Raw genomic sequence first — 20,181 nt, forward strand, 5'->3', positions numbered from 1 at the left:
CACAGACTCCCACACCTGAACCCTATAGGATCGTGTCCACCGATGTCACCCCAATCCCTTTAATAAAGATAAAAAATAAATGAGGGATTTCTATACAGCACATAGGCTTTCATATGCCGACATGGGTAGTTAATAGCTGATCATCTTTATGACCACATATAGCTATGGTCTCTACAATTTTACATTCAAATCGCCACACTGTGTCACACTGAATGTGTCCGCCATTTGGCACCTTCCTGTGTTGTTGCAAAACCTGTCTATGAGAGCCACAGGCACGCCAGAGTCTCTCGGTTCAGACTCTTGGTAAACCGAGTGGCGGCGTCGGAAAAAAACGGATATGGTCACAGACGGGTAGGGGCAGCTTCTAAAGCCATAGGCACGGGGCTCATTGTATTCCACGGGAAGACGTGGAGGCCCAGGAGCCCGGAGCTGCGCCCGTGGGCAGGTCGGGGTTTCTTCCTTTGGGGAGGTGGGGGCGAGTGCCAGGCGCTGGAGGGAGGGGGAGAGGACACGTGGAGGAGCGTCTTAGTAACGTGGCGCAGCCAAAGGAGTCGGTTGCCACAGGGTTGATGCCAAGGAGATCTGCCCGCCTGGGTTTTGAAAGGAGAACTAGTAACGAAGAAATAGGACTGGGGGGGGGGGGGCACTTTTGTGGCAGGAAGAGCAGGGACAGCGGGCGCCAGGGGCCGCGGTGGGGTGCAGCAGGTGGAGGTGGCGGCGGGGGTCAGAGAGGGGACAGAGGTGGGTGCCCGTCAGCTCTCCCGTGGTTTCGCCCTGTCTTCGTCTGGGTTTGTGCCGCCGCCCGTGTGTCTTCAGAGCCGGGCTCCGGGCGTCCCTGTGGTGTCCTCACGCAGTCCCGGGTCCGGGCTGCGGCCAGAAACCCTCGCATCTGCCTCCCGCGCCAGAGGGGGCTCAGCGGGAAAACATCCCCCCCAGCGGTGTTCCTTCCCCGCAGACCTCAGGGAGAGGCCGGGCCGCATCGGACAGTGTGTTTATTACTCAACCACGTGATCCCCACCCTCGACATGTTATCGTTTACCGAAGAAGGCAAGGCGTGCACACGAAACAAACACAGCCTTCAAAGTGGAATACAATTGTCCGGCCGGTGTGGCTCAGTGGTTGAGCATCAAACCATGAACCAGGGGGTCAGGGTTCGATTCCCGGTCAGGGCACAGACCTGGCTTTCGGGCTCAGTCCCAGTGCGGGGGAGGAGGGGCGTACAGGAAGCAGCCGATCAGTGATTCTCCCTCATCATTGATGTTTCTATTTCTCTTTCCTTTCCTCTCTGAAATCAATAAAATACATTTTTCTTTTTAAAAAAAAAGATGGAATAAAATTAAATGCTACCTGGGGAATAGAATGTGTCCCTTGTAAAGTTTTCCTGGAGGGGATGGGAGTGTGGTTCATTCCCCAAGGGTGGGGGGGGGTGGCATTTGGGGACCAGGGACGGCAGAGCACAGAAGGAGACTGGCAGTCAGTCAGGGCGCGGGGCCGTCCTGCTGAAGAAGGTGGGCAGGCACTGACCAGCGCGCAGTGCATTCGAGTAGTTTGGAGGGAGTGTATCCCTAAGGCCTGTCCTCCAATCAGAAATAGGGACATTCTCTATTTCCCCAAGTTATCTTATATCTTTTAATTTCTTTATTTTTTAAAATATAGTTTTATTGATTTCAGAGAGGAAGGGAGAGGGAGAGAGAGAGAGAAACATGCATCGGCTGCCTCCTGCACGCCCCACACTGGGGATGGAGCCTGCAACCTGGGCCTGTGCCCTGACCGGGAATCGAACCCTGACCTCCTGGTTCATAGGTGGACACTCAACCCCTGAGCCCCGCCGGCCGGCAAATTTCTTTCAGGTTGAAATGTCTACGCCTTGGGCTGGATGCTTTGCCAGGGAAGGTCTGAGCAGCCCTCTGAGCGGCGCCGCCCTCGCGCTGTTTGAATGTCTGACATTCTTTCCAGGGAATCGGGGAGGGAAAGGCTGGGCCGGAGGGAGTCGCCCACCGAGGCCGAGGCCAGCTCTGCGCCCTGCCCTCAGGCCCTGGAATGGAGGCTTTTCTGGAAAGGTGTGGGCAGAGCACTGACCCCCGCTGGGCCAGGGCGCAGCGCCCAGCTGGGCTCTCCCCTCGGCCGTCGGGAGGCGCGCGGGAGGCGTTAACTTTAAAGTTTGAAATCGCGTCTCACTCCCAGGTCCCTGTCTCCACCGCGAAGGGCCGCAGGAATCCGGTCACCGGGTCCGAAACCCACTCCGAACCCGGAGGGAGAGCGCGGCACGTCTCTTTCCTATTTGCCTTCCTTTGGTGAGAGCCTAAGACCACCGCCCCGAGAGAGGCGTGAACCCGCCAAAGTCCAGCAAACACGGGATCGCTTCTCCCTTCCGGGCGCGCCGGGCCCGCTGAGTCCCGGGGGCCGCGCTGGGACCGCCGCGCGCGCGGAGACGTGGCCGGGCGGCCGGAGGCGGGGCGCGGCGGGGACGGGGCCTCCGGGATCTTCAGGGATCGGCGTCCCGCCCGCCCCGCCGGGCCCCGGGCCAGGGAGGCCGAGCGGGCAGTTCCGCGTCTGCGCGCGGCCGGGGCTGGAGGCCGGGAGGCCGGGCCGCGCGGGAGCCAATGGGCGCGCGGAGGCGGAGGCGGAGGCGGCGGGGCGGGCGCGCACTCCCGGGATGGAGGGCGAGCTCCCTGCGGCTCCGCGCGGCTCCTCGGGCCTCCCGGCGGGGGGCGCCGGCGGGGACAGCCCGTGCGCCCTGCTGCCGGCCGAGGCGCTGGCCCTGGACGGGGACGAGGACGACCTGGAGGTGTTCAGCAAGGTGAGCGCGCGCCCCGCGCCCCGCGATGCCGGCGGGCGGGTCCCCGCCGCCGCCGCTCCCCCCGCCGCCCGCCCTTTGGCCGCCCGCGGGGCAGGGCCGCGGCTCCGGGGAGTTTGCAAAGTTGTGATTTCCCCGCTTTGATCTCCTGTCTTCTGCCCCGACGCGGACTTCTGGGGCCGGGGGCCAAACCCCGAGGCGGTGGCGCCGAGCTCCCCGCCCCTCGCCGGTTGGTTTCGGCTGCGGCCAGACCAGCGCTCCGGGAGGGAGATGGAGTCTAGAGAAGTGACTTTTGATTTTGTGTCGCCGGTGGCGGGTTTGGGGCCTGGGGACACCCGAGGTGCGTCTCGAGTCCCCCGGGAAAGGTGCCAGGGAGCCCCCTCTTGGGGGGGGTGGGGGGGACCGGTTCCAGGGTCCACCAGGAAGCTCCCCTGCGGAGCCTTGGATCTCAGACACCCAGCTGCTCCCCCCCACCCCCCCTGCCACCGCTTCTGTCCGGGCCGGGCACATCTGGGACCCCAGGCCCTCTGAGGTGTGGTGGAGGTGGAGAGAACCCCACTGGGTTCCTGGTGGACGGTGTGTGTGTGGGCTGTGGATACAGTTGCTATTTGTAAAGAAAAATGCCTTTCTTGGCAGGAGGCGGGGGTGGGGGGGAGGCAGGGGGGAAGTTGAATGTCACCCCAGTTTCTCACCTTGCTGCCCCGGGTAGAAGAGACGACAACACTGTATTCATGGCTGAGACGCCTGGGAAGTAGGTAAATGTTACCTTGAGGTGTTGGGTAAAGCAACACATGTAATCAGTGCTTTATTTTGGGAGAGCGACTGAAGGGAGAAGGTGACCAGTTAGACTCAGACCCCAAAGAGGAAGACAATGTAAGGGGGAAATACAGAAATGCCAGGCAGGGCTGCAGGCCCGATGGCAGCCCGTGTCAGCTGAGTGGCTCTTGCTAAAGTCATCGCCTTTCCCGCGTGTTCACCTCGTAAAAGGGGGTTCCATTGAGGTCCCCTCGCAGCACAGAGTGAGCCTGCCTTCCACGTCCCACACGTCCTTTCTGTCCAATGAGGGACAGCTGGCTGGCCTGGGAGGGTACCGTTAGTCTAGGACCGTGGTCGGCAAACTGCGTCTCCCGAGCCACATGCGGCTCTTTGGCCCCTTGAGTGTGGCTCCTTCCACAAAATACCACGGCCTGGGCGAGTCTATTTTGAAGAAGTGGCGTTAGAAGAAGTTTAAGTTTAAAAAAAGTGGCTCTCAACAGAAATTTCCATCGCTGCACTGTTGATATTTGGCTCTGCGGACTGATGCGTTTGCCGACCACTGGGCTAGGACTATCCCCAAGGTTCTGCACGGGGGACAGGTCCGGCCTGGGAGGGGCCGAGTGGTGGGAGTGGCGCCGCCTTATCACCTGGGATCCTCTTAAACTGGTCACATGACTTCTTGTCCCAGATTCGGAGCGCCCCAGCCCTCTGGCAGGGAACCCGGATGTCCTGAGCCCCTGTTGGCAGGGGCGGATCTAAGGCGAAGCTGATGGGGTTGGAGCTTCAGGGGAGGGGTACTCCGGCCCGGGAAACGTGGACCCTTACCGGGGCTGTGGGGGTGTAGGTGGGAAGGGACGGGCAGGGTGCAGCCGGGCCGTTCTGTAGGTCATGTTTGTATTGCATGTATTGGGGTGACATTGGTTCACGAAACCATCCGGGGTTCAAGTGACATCGGACCTTTTGCCACAGCGTGGAGGGAGCTGGAGAGCCTTGTGCCGAGTGAAGTTAGCCAGCCAGAGAGAGACCAGCACCGTGAGCTTCACGTCTGTGTGGCGTCTAGTGAACAAACCAACCTGACGGGCAGAACAGGAACAGACTCCTGGGTGCAGAGGACGGACTGGCAGCGGCCGAGGGGAGGGGGCGCTGGGGTTGGGTGAAAGGGGGAGGGATTAGGAAAAAAGGAGCACCCTTTCCTCCCATCGCCTGCAGCTGTCTGGGCGGAACTGGGACTACATCTCCAAGGCTCTCCGAGGCACCCAGCCGCGTGGAGGTTTCTTTCTTCATTCTAGCAAAACGTGTTTTCCCACCTGATTTTGTCTGTGTACTTCTGCATTTTCTTAAAAGGACGGGAGCCTCGGCCCCATCCCTGGCCCCAGCTGCTTGTTAGTGCTTCCTGCTCCCTGTCAGGCCCCTAGGAAGTTTCAGAACCACCTGCGGCTCTTAGTCTGTGGGCACCTGGCCCATTGGTCTAGGCCAATGGCCGGCAAACTCATTAGTCCACAGAGCCAAATATCAATAGGACAACGATTGAAATTTCTTTTGAGAGCCAAATTTTTTAAACTTAAATTGTATAGGTAGGTACAATGTTATTAACTTAATTAGGATACTCCTAAGCTGGCCTTTGCTAAAAACTCAAGGGGCCAAAGAGCCGCATGTGGCTCGCAAGCCGCAGTTTGCCAACCACTGTCCTGGTTCATGGGTCAACGCTCAACCGCTGAGCCACACCGGCACCTTCCCCCCCCCCGCCCCCCCCCAGTATAGTACAAATACCTGGCAAGTCCATGTTAAGTATCCTATCTAATAAAAGAGTAATATGCAAATTGACCGTACCTCTGCTATACCCACAAGCCATGCCCACCAGCCAATCAGGAGTGAGTATGCAAATTAACCCAACCAAGATGGCTGCAGCTGCAGAGAGCAGGAGGCTTGGGTCGCCCCCGGCAATGGAGGAAGCCAAGCTTTCTGCCTGCCCTGGTGGGCTCAGGCCTCCACTCAAGGCTACAAAGTTTCAATTATAGAAGATACATAAGTCCCAATAGAAATGGCTGCCGCCATGGAGCAAGCAGGAGGCTTGGCTCCGCTCAAGGCTACAAAGTTTCAATTATAGAACATAAATAAATCCCAGATACCAGGGCCTCCGCTTGGGTCGCCAGGGAGCATGGCTGGCCTGCAAACCACCACAGGCCCCTCGCCCAAGCCACCCCACACCCCAAGGGAACTCCCACCCTGATCCGGAACACCCTTCAGGGCAAGCCAGCCGGCCCCCACCCCTGTACCAGGCCTCTATCCTATCTAATCCTATCTAATAAAAGGATAATATGCAAATTGACTGTCACTTCAACACACAAGATGGCTGCCTCATGTGGTCAAAGATGACTGCCGCCATGTGGACACAAGATGGCCAGCAGGGGAGGGCAATTGGGAGGGACCAGGTCTGCAAGGGAGGGCAGTTGTGGGCGATCAGGCCAGCAGGGGAGGGCAGTTGGGAGGGACCAGGCCTGCAAGAGAGGGCAGTTGGGGGCGATCAAGCCTGCAGGGGAGAGCAGTTAGGGGTGACCAGGCCAGCAGAGGAGGGAAGTTGGGGGGACCAGGTCTGCAGGGGAGGGCAGTTAGGGGTGACCAGGCCTGCAAGGGAGGGCAGTTAGGGGTGACCAGGCCTGCAGGGGAGGGTAGTTTGGGGTGACCAGGCCTGCAGGGGAGGGCAGTTAAGGGGCAAACATGCTGGCAGGGAGCAGTTAGGCATCAATCAGGCTGGCAGGGGAGTGGCTAGGGGGTGATCAGGCTGGCAGGCAGAAGCGGTTAGGGGCAATCAGGAAGGCAGGCAGGTGAGCAGTTGGGAGCCAGCAGTCCTGGATTGTGAGAGGGATGTCCGACTGGATCGGGCCTAAGTGGGCAGTCGGACATCCCTTGAGGGGTCCCAGATTGGAGAGCGTGCAGGCTAGGCTGAGGGACACTCCCCTCCCCCCCGTGCATGAATTTCGTGCACTGGGCCTCTAGTTTTTACATAAGACTCTGTGCTAAGGATTCTTTGGGGGAAAAGGAATGTGAGATTCCATTCTTGGGGTCCAGGTGGGAGATGGGGCAACATGAATCCAGGAGAGAGGGAGCGTGGACAAGGGAAGCCTTGTTCTACGTTTTCACCTCGTCCCGGGAGGAGAACGGGAGGCCCCGTCGGGGACCACAGAGCGACTCAGCATCTTGACTTAAAAGATCACGCCTCGGCCTTGGCAGGTAGGCTGCCTCCCTGATGATTCAGAAAAAGAAAAAGGTAGCAGTTTCTTTTTTCTTTTTTTTAAATATATTTTATTGATTTTTTACAGAGAGGAAGGGAGAGGGATAGAGAGTTAGAAACATCGATCAGCTGCCTCCTGCACACCCCCTACTGGGGATGTGCCCGCAACCAAGGTACATGCCCTTGACCAGAATCGAACCTGGGACCCTTGAGTCCGCAGGCCAACGCTCTATCCACTGAGCCAAACCGGTTAGGGCAAAGGTAGCAGTTTCAACAATAGTGTGAGAACTGGGCCGAGGAGAGGAGGAAGCGTGCAAAAAAGTGGGACCAGCCTGAAGGGAAAAGGGAAAAGTTCTCCTCTGGAGGAAAAGGATGCGTGACAATAAAACAAGCGGATCTTTCTTCCCCGAGAAGACGCTGTGTGGAGGGAGCAGTCACTGAGCGAGAGCGGGGAACGAGGTCACAGCCACGTGTGCAATGTGGCCCTCAGTGGGTGGCAGCTCTGATTACCGGCCTTTTACAGGAACTCGAGCCCAGGATGTGAGATAAGACCTGGCGCGTGCGGGAAGCTCGGGGATTTACAGGCGTAATTATCCTCATTACCAGGACGGTCTGTGAGCAGCCTGGGGTTCCCACGTGGGGCCCCAAAGCTACAGACCGCTCAGCACATGTGTGTGTTTTTGTTTTTTTAAATTTTTTAAAAAGATCTATTGATTTTTTTTTTACAGAGAGGGAGAGGGATAGAGAGTTAGAAACATCGATGAGAGAGAAACATCCATCAGCTGCCTCCTGCACACCTCCTACTGGGGATGTGCCCGCAATCAAGGTGCATGCCCTTGACCGGGATCGAACCTGGGACCCCTCAGTCTGAAGGCTGATGCTCTATCCACTGAGCCACACCGGTCAGGGCTGCACGTGTGTTTTAAGTCCTGGTCAAAAAGGAAGTTCCGCGAGGTGCCGTAGGAGGCTTCATTTCAGACTCCAGCAAAGCTGTCGCCGCTGCAGAACAAGTTAGAACTTTGTCTGTAAACACCGAGAGGAAAAAAGCAGTGACCGTGTGTTCTTTTTAACTTATCTTTATTGTTGAGAGAATTACAGCTGTCCCCTCCCGCCCCCGCCCATTCCAGCCCCCGCCGCCCGCCAGGCCCTCCCCAGCTGCGGCCTGCGCCCAGGGGTAGCACCCATGCCCCCGGAATCGCCCACCAGCGCTCGTTTGTGCCGATTCTGCCACGTAGCATGACGTTTGGGGCAGGGCGGACGGGGCTGCTCGGTCCCAGGCTGGGGGCTGGCTTCCTTCCTTTTGGGGATCCAGACGGAAGGAGGGACCCTGACCCGGGAAGCGGGCAGGGGCTGCCCAGGCACCTGCCATTATCCGCGGCACGTCCCCGGCCAGGGCCGCGGCAGGCCCTCTTCTCCGGCCGCGGAGGCTCTGAGACGGACCCAGTAACTGACCGGGAGGAGCGGCCCTCTCACCGGAAGAGGGGTCCCTGGGAGCAGTCACCCCGTCTCCCGTAGTGGTCCTGTGGCCAAGTTAGAGGCAGATAGCATGGTGGAACTCTCTAATAAGAACAACCAATTTTTTCCAAAGAAAGAGAGAAAACGTCCCACTGGGTAAGAAATTGCCGAGTGGAATGGAGATAAATGGAAAGGCGTCAGTCATAACTGATAACCTCCATGGCTCACGCTCGCGAGTCATCCGAGGGAGACCGCACACATGCATGAAGGCCTCTGGCCGCCCTGGCTGGTGTGGCTCAGTGGATAGAGCGTCGGCCTGAAGACTGAAGCGTCCCAGGTTGGATTCCTGGTCCAGGGCACATATCTGGGTTGTGGGCTCGATCCCCACTGGGGGGGGGGGGGGGGGGGGCGTGCAGGAGGCAGCCGATCAGTGATTCCCTCTCATCGTGGATGCTTCTATCTCTCTCCCTCTCCCTCTCTCCCCGAAGTCAACAGAAACAAATAAATAAACAGACAAGACCTCCCGCGGGGGCACAGGGGCCCCACCTTTGGACCGTGAGGGGCCACGTTCGTTTATCCTGGGCTTCTCCCCCTCCTTCTTTCAAGGCCTGGAAGGTGAAATGCGCATGCTCGCAGTTCTGGACCGTGTGGACCCGATGGGAAACGCCATGGAGTCCAAGGAGGGCCGTGGAGGCACCTGCAGGAGGCGGCCCTTTTCCGTGAAACAGCGAGGGCGGTGCTTCCGGGCTGCGGGGAGTGTTTCTTGGAGGCTGTGTGTGTGTGTGTGGGGGGGCGGGGCTGTGCCCCCGTGAGTCATCCCACGTAGCCTGCCTGGCTGCTGAGGAGACAGGGAGGGCAGGTTGGCGTTCCTGGCCTCAGGGCGTTCAGGTCCCGCAGGAATGCGCCTGGAGTGCGGGCGTGGCTGGCCTCAGGGAGGGCCCCCCCTGGAGGGGAGCGGTGTGGGGGGGCAGGCCCCCCAGCCCGGCCTCGGAGGCAGCGGGCCGACCGGCTGCATTCCCAGCTGGGTGTGCAGAGGCGTTGCCCACGGTCACACTTTCCACCCCGGGAGCTCTGAGTAATGACCCCCCTCTGCTTAGTCATCCCTGAAGCCACGACGGCGGCTGCGGTGGCTGCGGGTTCCCTCGCGTCCCCAGGACCCCCGGCCAGTGCAGGAAACCCCGCCCGGTGGAATTTGGCATTCGTGGCACACAGGAACAGAACATAGCTGCGCATGTTACATGTATGTTACGTGTATGAGGGAGCCCTGCCTGCCTTTCAGCCTCCACATTTTACTTGTTCTTTCCTTGTTCTTGCTTCCACATGCAGCCACCTGCACTGAGCTGGTTAAAAACGTTCATGAGTGTGTGTCTGTCTGTCTGTCTGAGGGTAAGAGAAAAAGCCCCAAAAGCAACGCAGGTGCGGGAATCTGAGCGAATTACCGCCCCCCCGCCTCCCTGGCAGAGGTCAGGACGCCTGTTTGTGTCTGAGTTCCACGAGAAAACTGCGAAGAGAAAATCCCTGCGCCATTTCCAACCATCAAGAATATATCCTTATTCTTTTTAATGGAGCCTACCTTTTTAATGATCGTTAAAACGTTTAAAATGACTTTCATTGTAGAATATTCTCACACACACAAAAGAATAGCTAGAGAAGCATGTGTGCGTTCTGCCTGTCTCTGTATGTTCCGTAACCGCATCACATCTAGACCTCATGTCGCTAGCGGTCAGTCGGGGCAAGCAAATAAAGCTTTATTGGCATCCACCACATCTGCTCATTGGTGTGCCGCCCGTGACCGCAGTCACTACCGTGGCCACGGGGACGGAGACCACACTTCCTGTCTGGCCTTTCCTGTGAAATGCTTGCAGGCTCCTGGTAGTGGGATCCTAAGACTGGCACCCACGTTCCCGGGACTCGGCTTAGGACAGAAACCCTAACCCACATTCTGATGTTCCCGTGTGGCCTCCCCAAGGCTCTCGCTCCTCTGCTGGAAGGAAAGTGAGAACCTGAACTCGGTCATTTGTTTGGTTTTCATAAAGTTTATACCTGTAGCTCGAAGCCATGTGTTTTAAGGATTTATGCGGTTTTGGATCATATATGTTTTAGGACTTTTAAACATGAATTCACACTCCTCTCTGCTTTGCTTTTCCCCCTTAACATGTAGCCTGAGAGGTGTCCCCGTGTTCTTGCATGAAGGGGCGGCTGACTTTCATTGCTGGGTGTTAGAACATACTGTGCTGGTCCTGGTAAGTCCCACATAAGATAACGGACAGCGAGCCTTCAGGCAGACCCCGTGCGCATCACATTGGTTCGTGTATGCCTCACTTTCTGTCCTCTCCTGACCCGTTCCCTTCCCCGCTCGGAAGTGCAGTGACGTGACCGGGCTCTCCCAGGTGGTATGTGTGCAGTGACGTGACCGGGCTCACCCAGGTGGTATGTGTCTACGCTTGAATGAAGTTCAGCTCTGCCTGACTACAGAGACTTTTTTTTAAAAATGTGCCTCTTTTTTTTTTTGCCGAAGGGGAAAATCCTGTAAAATAAAGTTATGTGAAAAATGTCTATGGCCAGTATAGCCTCGCCGTGCACAAAACCCAAGGAAGTCCAGGTACATTCCAGGCAACACAGTTGCAAAATTAGAAACACAGACACGGATGAATTAATGAAGGTCTATGCGCAGGAGGGTGTGGAGACTACGCCCCGCGGGACAGTGTTAAACAGGGTTGGCATGCCGCCCGCCCCTTTGCTGGGACCTCCAGGCACGTGGTCCGCAGTGTCCCCAGAAGCCTGCCTCGTTCTTATTGTAATTATAAGCAGGCGGGTGGGAAGGAGCCGTCAACCAAAACACAGCTGCGGAGTCTAAATTTAGGCCCGTGGAGAGGCGTGTCCCTCCCGGCCTCACTGCTGCTCGGACGCCGCTTTTCCTCCGGCTCCTCCGGGCACCGGCTCCGGGGCCTCAGCAGTTCTGTTCTCACGGCCTTTTCACACCAGCGTTCTGTGTCTCACACTTCGCACGCTGATGTCTTCTCTCCTCTGCCTGTAGGGAGAAGATAGCCGTGTGCAGGCGGCTTCGAGCCGTCGGAGTGCTCTGTGGCGGGTGTGCGATGCCCCTGAGGCGTGTGACTGAGGGCTGGGAGGAAGGACTTTAGAGGTGTCCTCCCTCTCTCCTCCAACCTGGGCCTTTGGTGTTCATCGCCTGAGCAGTCAGAGATTGGCAAACCCCGCTTTGTGTGTGTGTGTGTGTGTGTGTGTGTGTGTGTTTAAATACGTTTTTAATTGATTGCAGAGAGAGGAAGGGAGAGGGGGAGAGAGAGAGAAACATCAGTGAGGAGAATCATCCATCGGTGACGTGCTGTTTTGGATCTTCTCAAACACTTATTTTCTTCACTCACTCACGTCCAACTGCAAGTCCTTTCGGTATTAGCAGCATAGTTCCTTTCCATTTTTTTAAGTGACTCTAAAACACTTCGGATAGTCAGTTTTATTGAGACTTTAAGAATGTGGTTTTTTAAAATATATTTTTATTGATTTCAGAGAGGAAGGGAGAGGGGGAGAGAGAGAGAAACATCAATGATGAGAGAGAATCATTGATCAGCGGCCTTCTGCATGCCCCCTACTGAGGACTGAGCTTGCAATCCAGGCAGGTGCCCTTGACTGGAATCGAACCCGGGACCCTTCAGTCCACAGGCCAACGCTCTATCCACTGAATCACTCCAGCCAGGGAGAATGTTTTTGAGTGACTCATAGTCATTCAGATGCTTCTGCGGAAATGTGGGGCGTTGCTCAAGCTCAGTCTGTGATTTTCTTTCTGTGCTCGACACGGAAGCATGTTTTCAACACCACACTGCGCTCCCTGGAGCGGCCATCTTCCCACGCCACGGAGGACGCATCTTAGCGGGAGGAATAGAGTGCTGAACGACGCCGTGGGCGACTGGAGGGGTGGGTTCATAGGTGACTGCGTGGAATGCCAGTGACTTTCAAAGAACGTTTGCCCATCAACCCAAAACGTGTCAGCTAAATCCTCCCCTTTCTATGCAATGGCTGTTGAGGGAGATTTGGGACACTGATCGCACATTTATTTGGGACTTCTGTTTTTGTTTTTTTAAATATATTTGTATTGATTTCAGAGAGGAAGGGAGAGGGAGAGAGAGAGAAACATCGATGATGAGAGAGAATCACAGATCGGCTGTCTCCTGCACGCCCCCTACTGGAGATGGAGCCTGCAACCCGGGCCTGTGCCCTGACGGGGAATCGAACCGTGAACTCCTGGTTCGTAGGTGGACGCTCAGCCATGGAGCCACGCGGGCCGGACCGGAACCTCTGGTTTTGATGGCTGCTTAGTATTCCATGGTCTTGGCATCCCATGCTTTATCCTGACAGTCCCGTTTCCGTGTGCTCCCAGCATAGTTTTGCATTTTCTGTGTCACTGTGCCTCTGGGATGAGTTCAGAAAAGAAGTCCAATGCGACCCAGGGTTTCTGCCCAGATGCCCTGGACGGCGCCTGTCGTCTGTCACAGGGGTTTCTCCGTCTCTGAACACCGCGCAGAGCTGGTGACTCGAACAGTTTCAGTATTTTTTTGAAGATAACGTGTTTATTTTAGAATATTTGGAAATACAGACGCTCACGCTAAAAACGTGAAAGTCAGCAGCAATTCAGACACCTGGCATCCTTTTCAGCTGTTTTGCTATCACTTTTAAGTTCCTGCACCCAGAGTGCATCTTGCATCCCTCCCCCTTTCCCCTCCCGCCCCCTCCCTCCCCCCCCGCCCCCCGCCGCCATCGCTGGGCCGTAAAGCTGAGTGGACGCACTGCACGCGGCCGGCCTCCCCGTGGGCGATGCTGCCGAGGCTGGAGGGTCGGCTGCGAGAGGGCACCTCCAGCCAGCTTCCTGCCCACGTCCCGGGGCCAGCGAGGCCAGCGGGCTGGGTCCCCTGCATGGAGGGGAGGGACTTGGCCTTGGTTCTGTGCTTCCTCAGGACCCATCTCCCTCCGTCCTGCGGGGCGCCCTTGAGTGCAGAGACCTCCAGGACGCAGTTTTCCGCACAATCGCGGACGCTCACCTGGTCCCCGGCTCTGGTGGTGGTGGTGGTGGTGTCGGGCATTCGCTTTCCAGCCCACCCTCCGGTGCCCGCTGTGCCCTCCCTCTGTGCCCGCGGTGTCGGGACTCCAGGTCCCAGGCTCCTGGGTTCTCGGACACCAGGGGCCTCCGTGTCCTCGCGGCCGGTTGCTCTCCGGGGCGACTCCTCCGCTCCCTCCGGCCGAGGTCCCCGCCGCCGCTTCCGAAAACGGCAACTTTGCTCGGTCTCGTCTTTTTCCGTTGCGGCTTAGGCCTCGGGGTCCTGTTTTGTTTTGTTTTTATCTATTTGTGTCGCTCTTAACTGATATTCGTGGGGACTTAGCAGGAGCTGAGATAGAAATCTACGTCCCACGGGCCCGGCTGCACCGGGAGTCCATCCCTCTCTGCTCTCGACGTGTCTCACGGGTCGCGTGGGACTGGGAAGGAGGCTCTAACTCCTCCCTGCAGAGGCTAACAGCTGCCGTTCCTCCTCAGGATGCCTCCCTGATGGACATGAACTCCCTAAGCCCGACGATGCCGACGTCCCCCTTGTCGATGATCAACCAGGTCAGGTTTGAGGATGAGCCCGACCTGAAGGATCTCTTCATCACGGTCGACGACCCCGAGAGCCACGTCACCACCATCGAGACCTTCATCACGTACAGGGTGGCCACGCAGGTGCGTATGGAAGGCCGGGCCCCGAGCACGTGGCTGTCCGCGGACTTCGACGTGCACCCCGCTCACTGGACACGCTCAGCGTCGCACAGCCTTGGCCGACTTTATCTGTGTTGTTTTTTAACCATTTTGGGTAAGATACTGCATTTTGGGGTGTAGATCGCCTGAGCCCGTTCGTCCTGAACTCCCAAGTGCCCAGGTTTTTATGGGGAGACATGAAAACGAAGCATTTACAAAACAGCTCCCGGGGAAACTGTTTTAGGTTGGAGGAGTTAGTTATGCTCCGAGTTCACGTTCTAGAACACACCTTCTTTCTTTTCTTTTTTTTAAAGTATTTTTTAAAATATATTTTATTGATTTTTTACAGAGAGGAAGGGAGAGGGATAGAGTCAGAAACATCGATGAGAGAGAAACATCCATCAGCTGCCTCCTGCACGCCCCCTACTGGGGATCAAGCCCACAACCCAGGCCTGTTCCCTGACCGGGAATCGAACCCGTGACCTCCTGGTTCATAGGTCGATGCTCAACCACTGAGCCACACCTGCCAGGCTTCAATAAATATATTTTAACGAGTGACTCTAACCTATGTTTTGTGAGCATATGTATGTTCACGTGTATATATTTGCATATATAGGTCCACATACCAACTCTTATATATTGTTAAACTGCCTCTGCTAGATTTAGTTTTCCTATTTTTAACATTTCTATAACATGCACCTTTCTGCATAATAGCTAAGATTTTGTAGTGTTCTGTGAGCATTTAGTTCTTTAGATTTCTGCATCTCACTTACCTCACGCTTTTCCACTAAAAGGGGAATGTTTTTCCAAACATGCATTTTAAAAGATTAAATCTCGGAAAGTATAGCTCAGGGGAGCCTTATTTCACGGCAATTAAGGCTGCTTAGCTCTTGCACTGCTCGATTCTACAATTGTGTTTATCTGCGGGGGTGAGTGTGGGATATGCGTGCCATGTGTTATTCCATTCTTACTCCAGAAAAATCTCAACCTTCACATGACTGCCTGTGGTTTTTAACATGCAAAAATGCAGCTACATACGACACTGGTGGGAGTGGCTGTCTTCCCGAGAGGGGCGCATGCATTAGATGGTCTGCTTTTGTTCTTGGCTCGGCATTCGGCAGTGGAAGCGCGGTTGGTACTATACCCGTGTCGGCGTAGCTTTTTGGTTTGTTGAGAGGAGATGTTTGAAGAGATTTGCTTAGCTTTTAGGAGCTCAGCACAGACCTCAAAATAGAATTCCTTGGGAATGACGGGAGCATTGTCTTCCCACATCAAGTCTCCTTTAATAACACGTTTGAAACAGCGGGTCAAACCGCTCCGGCAGATGCTGGAATGTTCGCAGGCCAAACGCACAGTTTAGCCAAGCGGTGGGTTGGAGCACATTCCGGGGAGACGTTTCTTCTCGGTCGTGTTCAGTTCCCTCCCACACGGCAGTCACGGGACTTGCCTCCCGCCCCCAACCCCAGACCCGTGTGTAAGCCTCAGTGCGGGGCGCACGCCCCTGCGGGTGGCTGCGTCCGGGAGGCAGAGGGGCTCTCACCCAGGCTCCCGTGCGGGTCTCAAACCCGAGCGTGGGGTTTGCTTTCCTGCTGGGCACGCTGAGAGCGGGCTGCGCTTCGCTGCTCCGTGCACCGGCTGCGTGGCGAGGCCTGCTGATCGCGGGGTGTCTGAGCTGACCGCGGGGTGTCTGAGCTGATCGCGGGGTGTCTGAACTGGCCGTGGGGTGTCTGAGCTGACCGCGGGGTATCTGAGCTGATCGTGGGGTGTCTGAGCTGGCCGCGGGGTGTCTGAGCTGATCGCGGGGTGTCTGAGGTGATCGCGGGGTGTCTGAACTGGCCGTGGGGTGTCTGAGCTGACCGCGGGGTGTCTGAGCTGATCGCGGGGTGTCTGAGGTGATCGCGGGGTGTCTGAACTGGCCGTGGGGTGTCTGAGCTGACCGCGGGGTGTCTGAGCTGACCGCGGGGTGTCTGAGCTGATCGTGGGGTGTCTGAGCTGATCACGGGGTGTCTGAGCTGGCCGCGGTGTGTCTGAGCTGATCGCGGGGTGTCTGAGCTGGCCGCGGGGTGTCTGAGCTGGCCGCGGGGTGTCTGAGGTGATCGCGGGGTGTCTGAGCTGATCGTGGGGTGTCTGAGCTGACCGCTGGGTGTCTGAGCTGACCGTGGGGTATCTGAGGTGATCGCGGGGTGTCTGAGCTGATCGCGGGGTGTCTGAACTGGCCGCGGGGTGTCTGAGCTGACCATGGGGTGTCTGAGGTGATCGCGGGGTGTCTGAGCTGATCACGGGGTGTCTGAGCTGGCCGCGTGTGGCCCCGTCCGGCATCGCTTGTCCGCTTCTTCCTCCTGCAGACGTCACGCGGGGAGTTTGACTCCAGCGAGTTCGAGGTCCGGAGGCGGTACCAGGACTTCCTGTGGCTGAAGGGGAGGCTCGAGGAAGCCCACCCCACGCTGATCGTCCCGGTACGTCGGCCCCGCCTTCCCCACCACGGCTGCCCCTTGTCCTGCGGATTGCGAACACGCCCCGCACCAAATCCCAGGCCTTCCCATTCAGTGGAGCTCATTCATCTTGGGAACATTCGTTTTACACGTTTCCACCTAACTACAGATTTGCTTTTTTATTTTTTAATATTTTTGTATTGATCTCAGAGAGGGAGGGAGAGGGAGGGAGAGAGAGAGAAGCATCCGTGATGAGAGAGAATCATGGACCGGCTGCCTCCTGCACGCCCCACCCTGGGGATCGAGCCCACACCCGGGCCTGTGCCCTGACCGGGAATGCAACCCTGACCTCCTGGTTCATAGGTCGACGCTCAGCCCCTGAGCCCCGCCGGCCGGGCCAGATTGGCTGTTTGAACTGCTTCATGTTAACGCTTTGTTGTGTTTGGACTCAGCATTGGGCACTTTTAAAGTGTCTTCATGGGAAGTGATGGCGTGTTCAAATAGCCTGTAAAACGGGCACGTGTAGGGTTTCCCCCAACCCTCTGCCGCCGGAGGCCGGGGCCGCGTTCACGTGCGGGTTTGTGTTCGCCGCAGCCGCTGCCGGAGAAGTTCGTGGTGAAGGGCATGGTGGAGCGCTTCAACGACGACTTCATCGAGACGCGCAGGAGGGCCTTGAATAAGTTTTTGAACCGAATCGCCGACCATCCAACCCTAACGTTCAGTGAAGACTTCAAAGTGTTCCTCACCGCGCAGGCTGGGGTAAAGCCTCCGGACTTACGCTCCCGCGCCCTCTCGTGTCCTGTGACAGAAGACTGTCCCCTCCCCTGGTTGGCCTAATTTAGAAGCCAGGCAGCAGGGCCCTGGAATTAAGAAGGATTTTTTAAAAATATATATTTTTATTGATGTCAGAGAAGAAAGGGGAGGGAGAGAGGGATAGAAACATCAGTGATGGGAGAGAGTCATGGATCGGCTGCCTCCTGCATGCCCCACACGGGGGATCGAGCCCGCAACCCGGGCACGTGCCCTTGACCGGATTCGAACCTGGCAGCCCTTCAGTCCGTAGGCGGGCGCTCTATCCATTGAGCCACACGGGCCAGGGCTTAGGAAGGGTTTTTAAACACCGGAGGGACAGCCTTCAGGTGTAGCCCCGTGCAGGTCTCCCATCCCAACGCCACAGACCCCCCGCCCCTCCCTCCCCCTCGTTCCCAGGAGCTGTCGGCGTACAGGAAGCAGGGGCCGGGGCTGCTGAGCAAGGTGGGCCAGACGGTCCGAGCCGTCGCCCTGTCCATGCGGGGCGTGAGGAGCCGCCCCGAGGAGTTCACGGAGATGAACGACTTCATCGAAGCCTTTAGCCAGAAGATGAACCTGATCGACAAGATCTCGCAGAGGATTTACAAGGAGGAACGCGGTACGTAGCCGCGCCTGCGCCGGTGCTTTTCCGGAGGCCCGGTGTCTGACGGGTCCTCGCCGTCGCGGCCTGGCAGGCGGCGTGGAGGTGGCGCCTCTCTCGGGCCCGGTCTCCGCACCCGCGACTCCCTGCCCCCGCGCCCTCGGCGTGCCAGTCGTGGGCGCTGTGAACTCCTGCTCCCCCGGTGCCGGCGGCCCTGCCGCGGGGTTTTCTCGTGGTCCCCGGGCGCGATGAACACGGTCAGGGTAGCTGTGTAGATAGCGGTCCCACCAGACGGCAGTTGTTTTAAACGTTTTTAACATTTTCCAGTTTACCTCATCGTACCAGCTTTTGAAATTATACTAGTTTGTTTTAGAGCAATATGACATTACACCTAACCCTAATGAGTGGAAGATGATGACATACAGAGAATTTGGTGTTATTTATGTGCTGCCAGACCAAAAGAAGGAAAAAATGCTCACTGCTTATTCATCCTCTCCTGTAGAAAGCTGTCACGGAGAGGGGATGGTCCGAACGCAGAGATGTGCAAGTCCTCAGATTTTAAAATGAAATCCAGACTTTTGGACAAATGGCTCATCGAGCATTGAAGAGCCCTTTTGTTACTCATTATTCTTTCACTGATGTGAGAATATCTATTGAACACGTTGTGTATCGGGCTTTGAGATTTAAAAAAAAAAAAAGTACCATATTTTCTGGCGTATAAGACGACTTTTTAACCCAGGAAAATCTTCTATACGCCCAGTCGTCTTATATGCTGGAAATACGGTAAGACTCGGCCCTGTTTTAAGGAGCACGTGGCCGGGGGGCGTGCCAGGCCTGCGAGCTGGCGCCCTGGAGTGGGGTGACGGGAGCGTAACGGTCATCACAGGCGAGGGCAGAGCTGTGCACAGTCACGGTTGAGGACAGAGCATCTACGAGCTCTTTGGAACGGAATCAGAGCGATGTATGTCCTCGGCCATTTAAAGGGTTCAGAGGAGTTTGTTGGATGATAGGAACGGCAGAGGGGTCCGGGCAGGGCGGGAGTGAGGAGGGCTCCGGAGACAGTCATGCAGGAGCAGTTCTTTTGGCTTCAATTGAAGTATCTCTGGGAGAGAATCGAAAGAGCTGGGCCCAGAGAGGCGAGATGAAGAGGAGTCACAAAAGGCCCAAGTCAGTGCTTCTGTTCTGTGACAGAGATGGAGAGAGGGCCGCGGGGGGCACAGGTTAGAGGTGCAGATGGTGACAGGTAAGTGGGTGGGTGGGTGGGTGGGTGGGGAGAGAGATGACAGACGGTGAAGATGGGTAGATGGTAAAGATGAAGACATGGGGAGTGGTGGTTGGCTGAGTGAGCAGGTGTGAGTCTAGCATGCAGCCCGGACTCCTGCATAGCTCACTGGGAACGTTGGCCCTGGGGTGGGACACGCGGTCAGGAGAAGGGAGAAGGCGGCACGTTCTGTCCCAGCCACGTTGCGGGAGACGCGGGTGTCGGTGTCTGGGAGGCGGAAGTCGTCACGTCCCAGCCAGGACACCTTTGCGCCCGAAGAAGGACGCTCTGCTGGCTGCACACGGACAAGGGTCGCCCCAGCACTGCCCTGAGCGCCCGGGGCCACCCGTCCCGCCCTGCAGGTGCTGCCCAGTTCCTCCTGTTCATGTACGAGCACCTGCCGAGCAAGGACGGGAATACGTTTCTGTCTGTCCGTCTGTCAGCGGGGATTGTCACACTTCCGTGAACTGAAGAACTTTTATTTATTTATTTCTAGAATATTTTGACGAAATGAAGGAATACGGCCCCATTCACGCCCTGTGGTCGGAGTCGGAAGAGGACCTGGCGGACACGCTGGGCGGCGTGGCCAGCTGCCTGGACCGGTGCTGCCAGGCCACCGCGCGGCGCCTGAGCGGCCTGTCCGAGGCCCTGCTCCCCGTCGTGCACGAGTACGTGCTCTACGGCGAAATGCTGATGGTGAGGGCCCCTCCGTGACGTGACCTTTGTCCCCGACCCGAGCGTGAGCTGCACAAAGGCAGTTGCTGTTTCTGCCTTTGCACGTCTTCCCGTCCCAGCAGGACGCTGCGCGTGGAGAGACGGATTGCCCGCCCGCCCGTGCAGTGATGAGCGGAAGAATACATTAGCCAAAGAGGGGACACCTGGCCGGTGGGGCTCGGGTTGAGCATCAACCGAGGAACCAGGAGGTCAGGGGTTGATTCCCCATCAAGGGCACATGCCCAAGATGTGGGCTCCATCCCCAGTGTGGGGCGTGCAGAAGGCAGCTGATCCATGACTCTCTTTCATTATTGATGTTCCTATCTCTTTCTCCCTTCCTCTCTGAAATCAATAATATATATATATACATATATATATATATATTAAAAAGGAGCGAAGTA

At 57.0% G+C, this 20,181-nt stretch overlaps 1 protein-coding gene across 4 annotated transcripts in view; it reads left to right on the plus strand.

The window, feature by feature from the left end:
* Positions 1 to 1,987: 1,987 nt before the first annotated feature.
* Positions 1,988 to 20,181, plus strand: part of SNX7 (sorting nexin 7) — a 40,198-nt gene continuing 22,004 nt past the window's right edge. The window contains exons 1-6 of one of the 4 annotated variants that reach the window (XM_079761323.1): positions 1,988 to 2,294; positions 13,786 to 13,968; positions 16,329 to 16,439; positions 17,010 to 17,174; positions 17,625 to 17,823; positions 19,563 to 19,762. In XM_079761323.1, the coding sequence (XP_079617449.1) occupies positions 13,798 to 13,968; positions 16,329 to 16,439; positions 17,010 to 17,174; positions 17,625 to 17,823; positions 19,563 to 19,762 (846 nt within the window). In that variant the 5' untranslated portion in view covers positions 1,988 to 2,294; positions 13,786 to 13,797. Of the gene's footprint in view, positions 2,295 to 2,621; positions 2,801 to 9,070; positions 11,652 to 13,785; positions 13,969 to 16,328; positions 16,440 to 17,009; positions 17,175 to 17,624; positions 17,824 to 19,562; positions 19,763 to 20,181 lie in introns of those variants that run through there. The other 3 variants (XM_079761321.1, XM_079761320.1, XM_079761322.1) reach the window with 3 other exon arrangements.

This window comes from Cnephaeus nilssonii (genome assembly GCF_951640355.1).
Source record: "Cnephaeus nilssonii genome assembly, chromosome: 21".
Taxonomy (NCBI): domain Eukaryota; kingdom Metazoa; phylum Chordata; class Mammalia; order Chiroptera; family Vespertilionidae; genus Cnephaeus; species Cnephaeus nilssonii.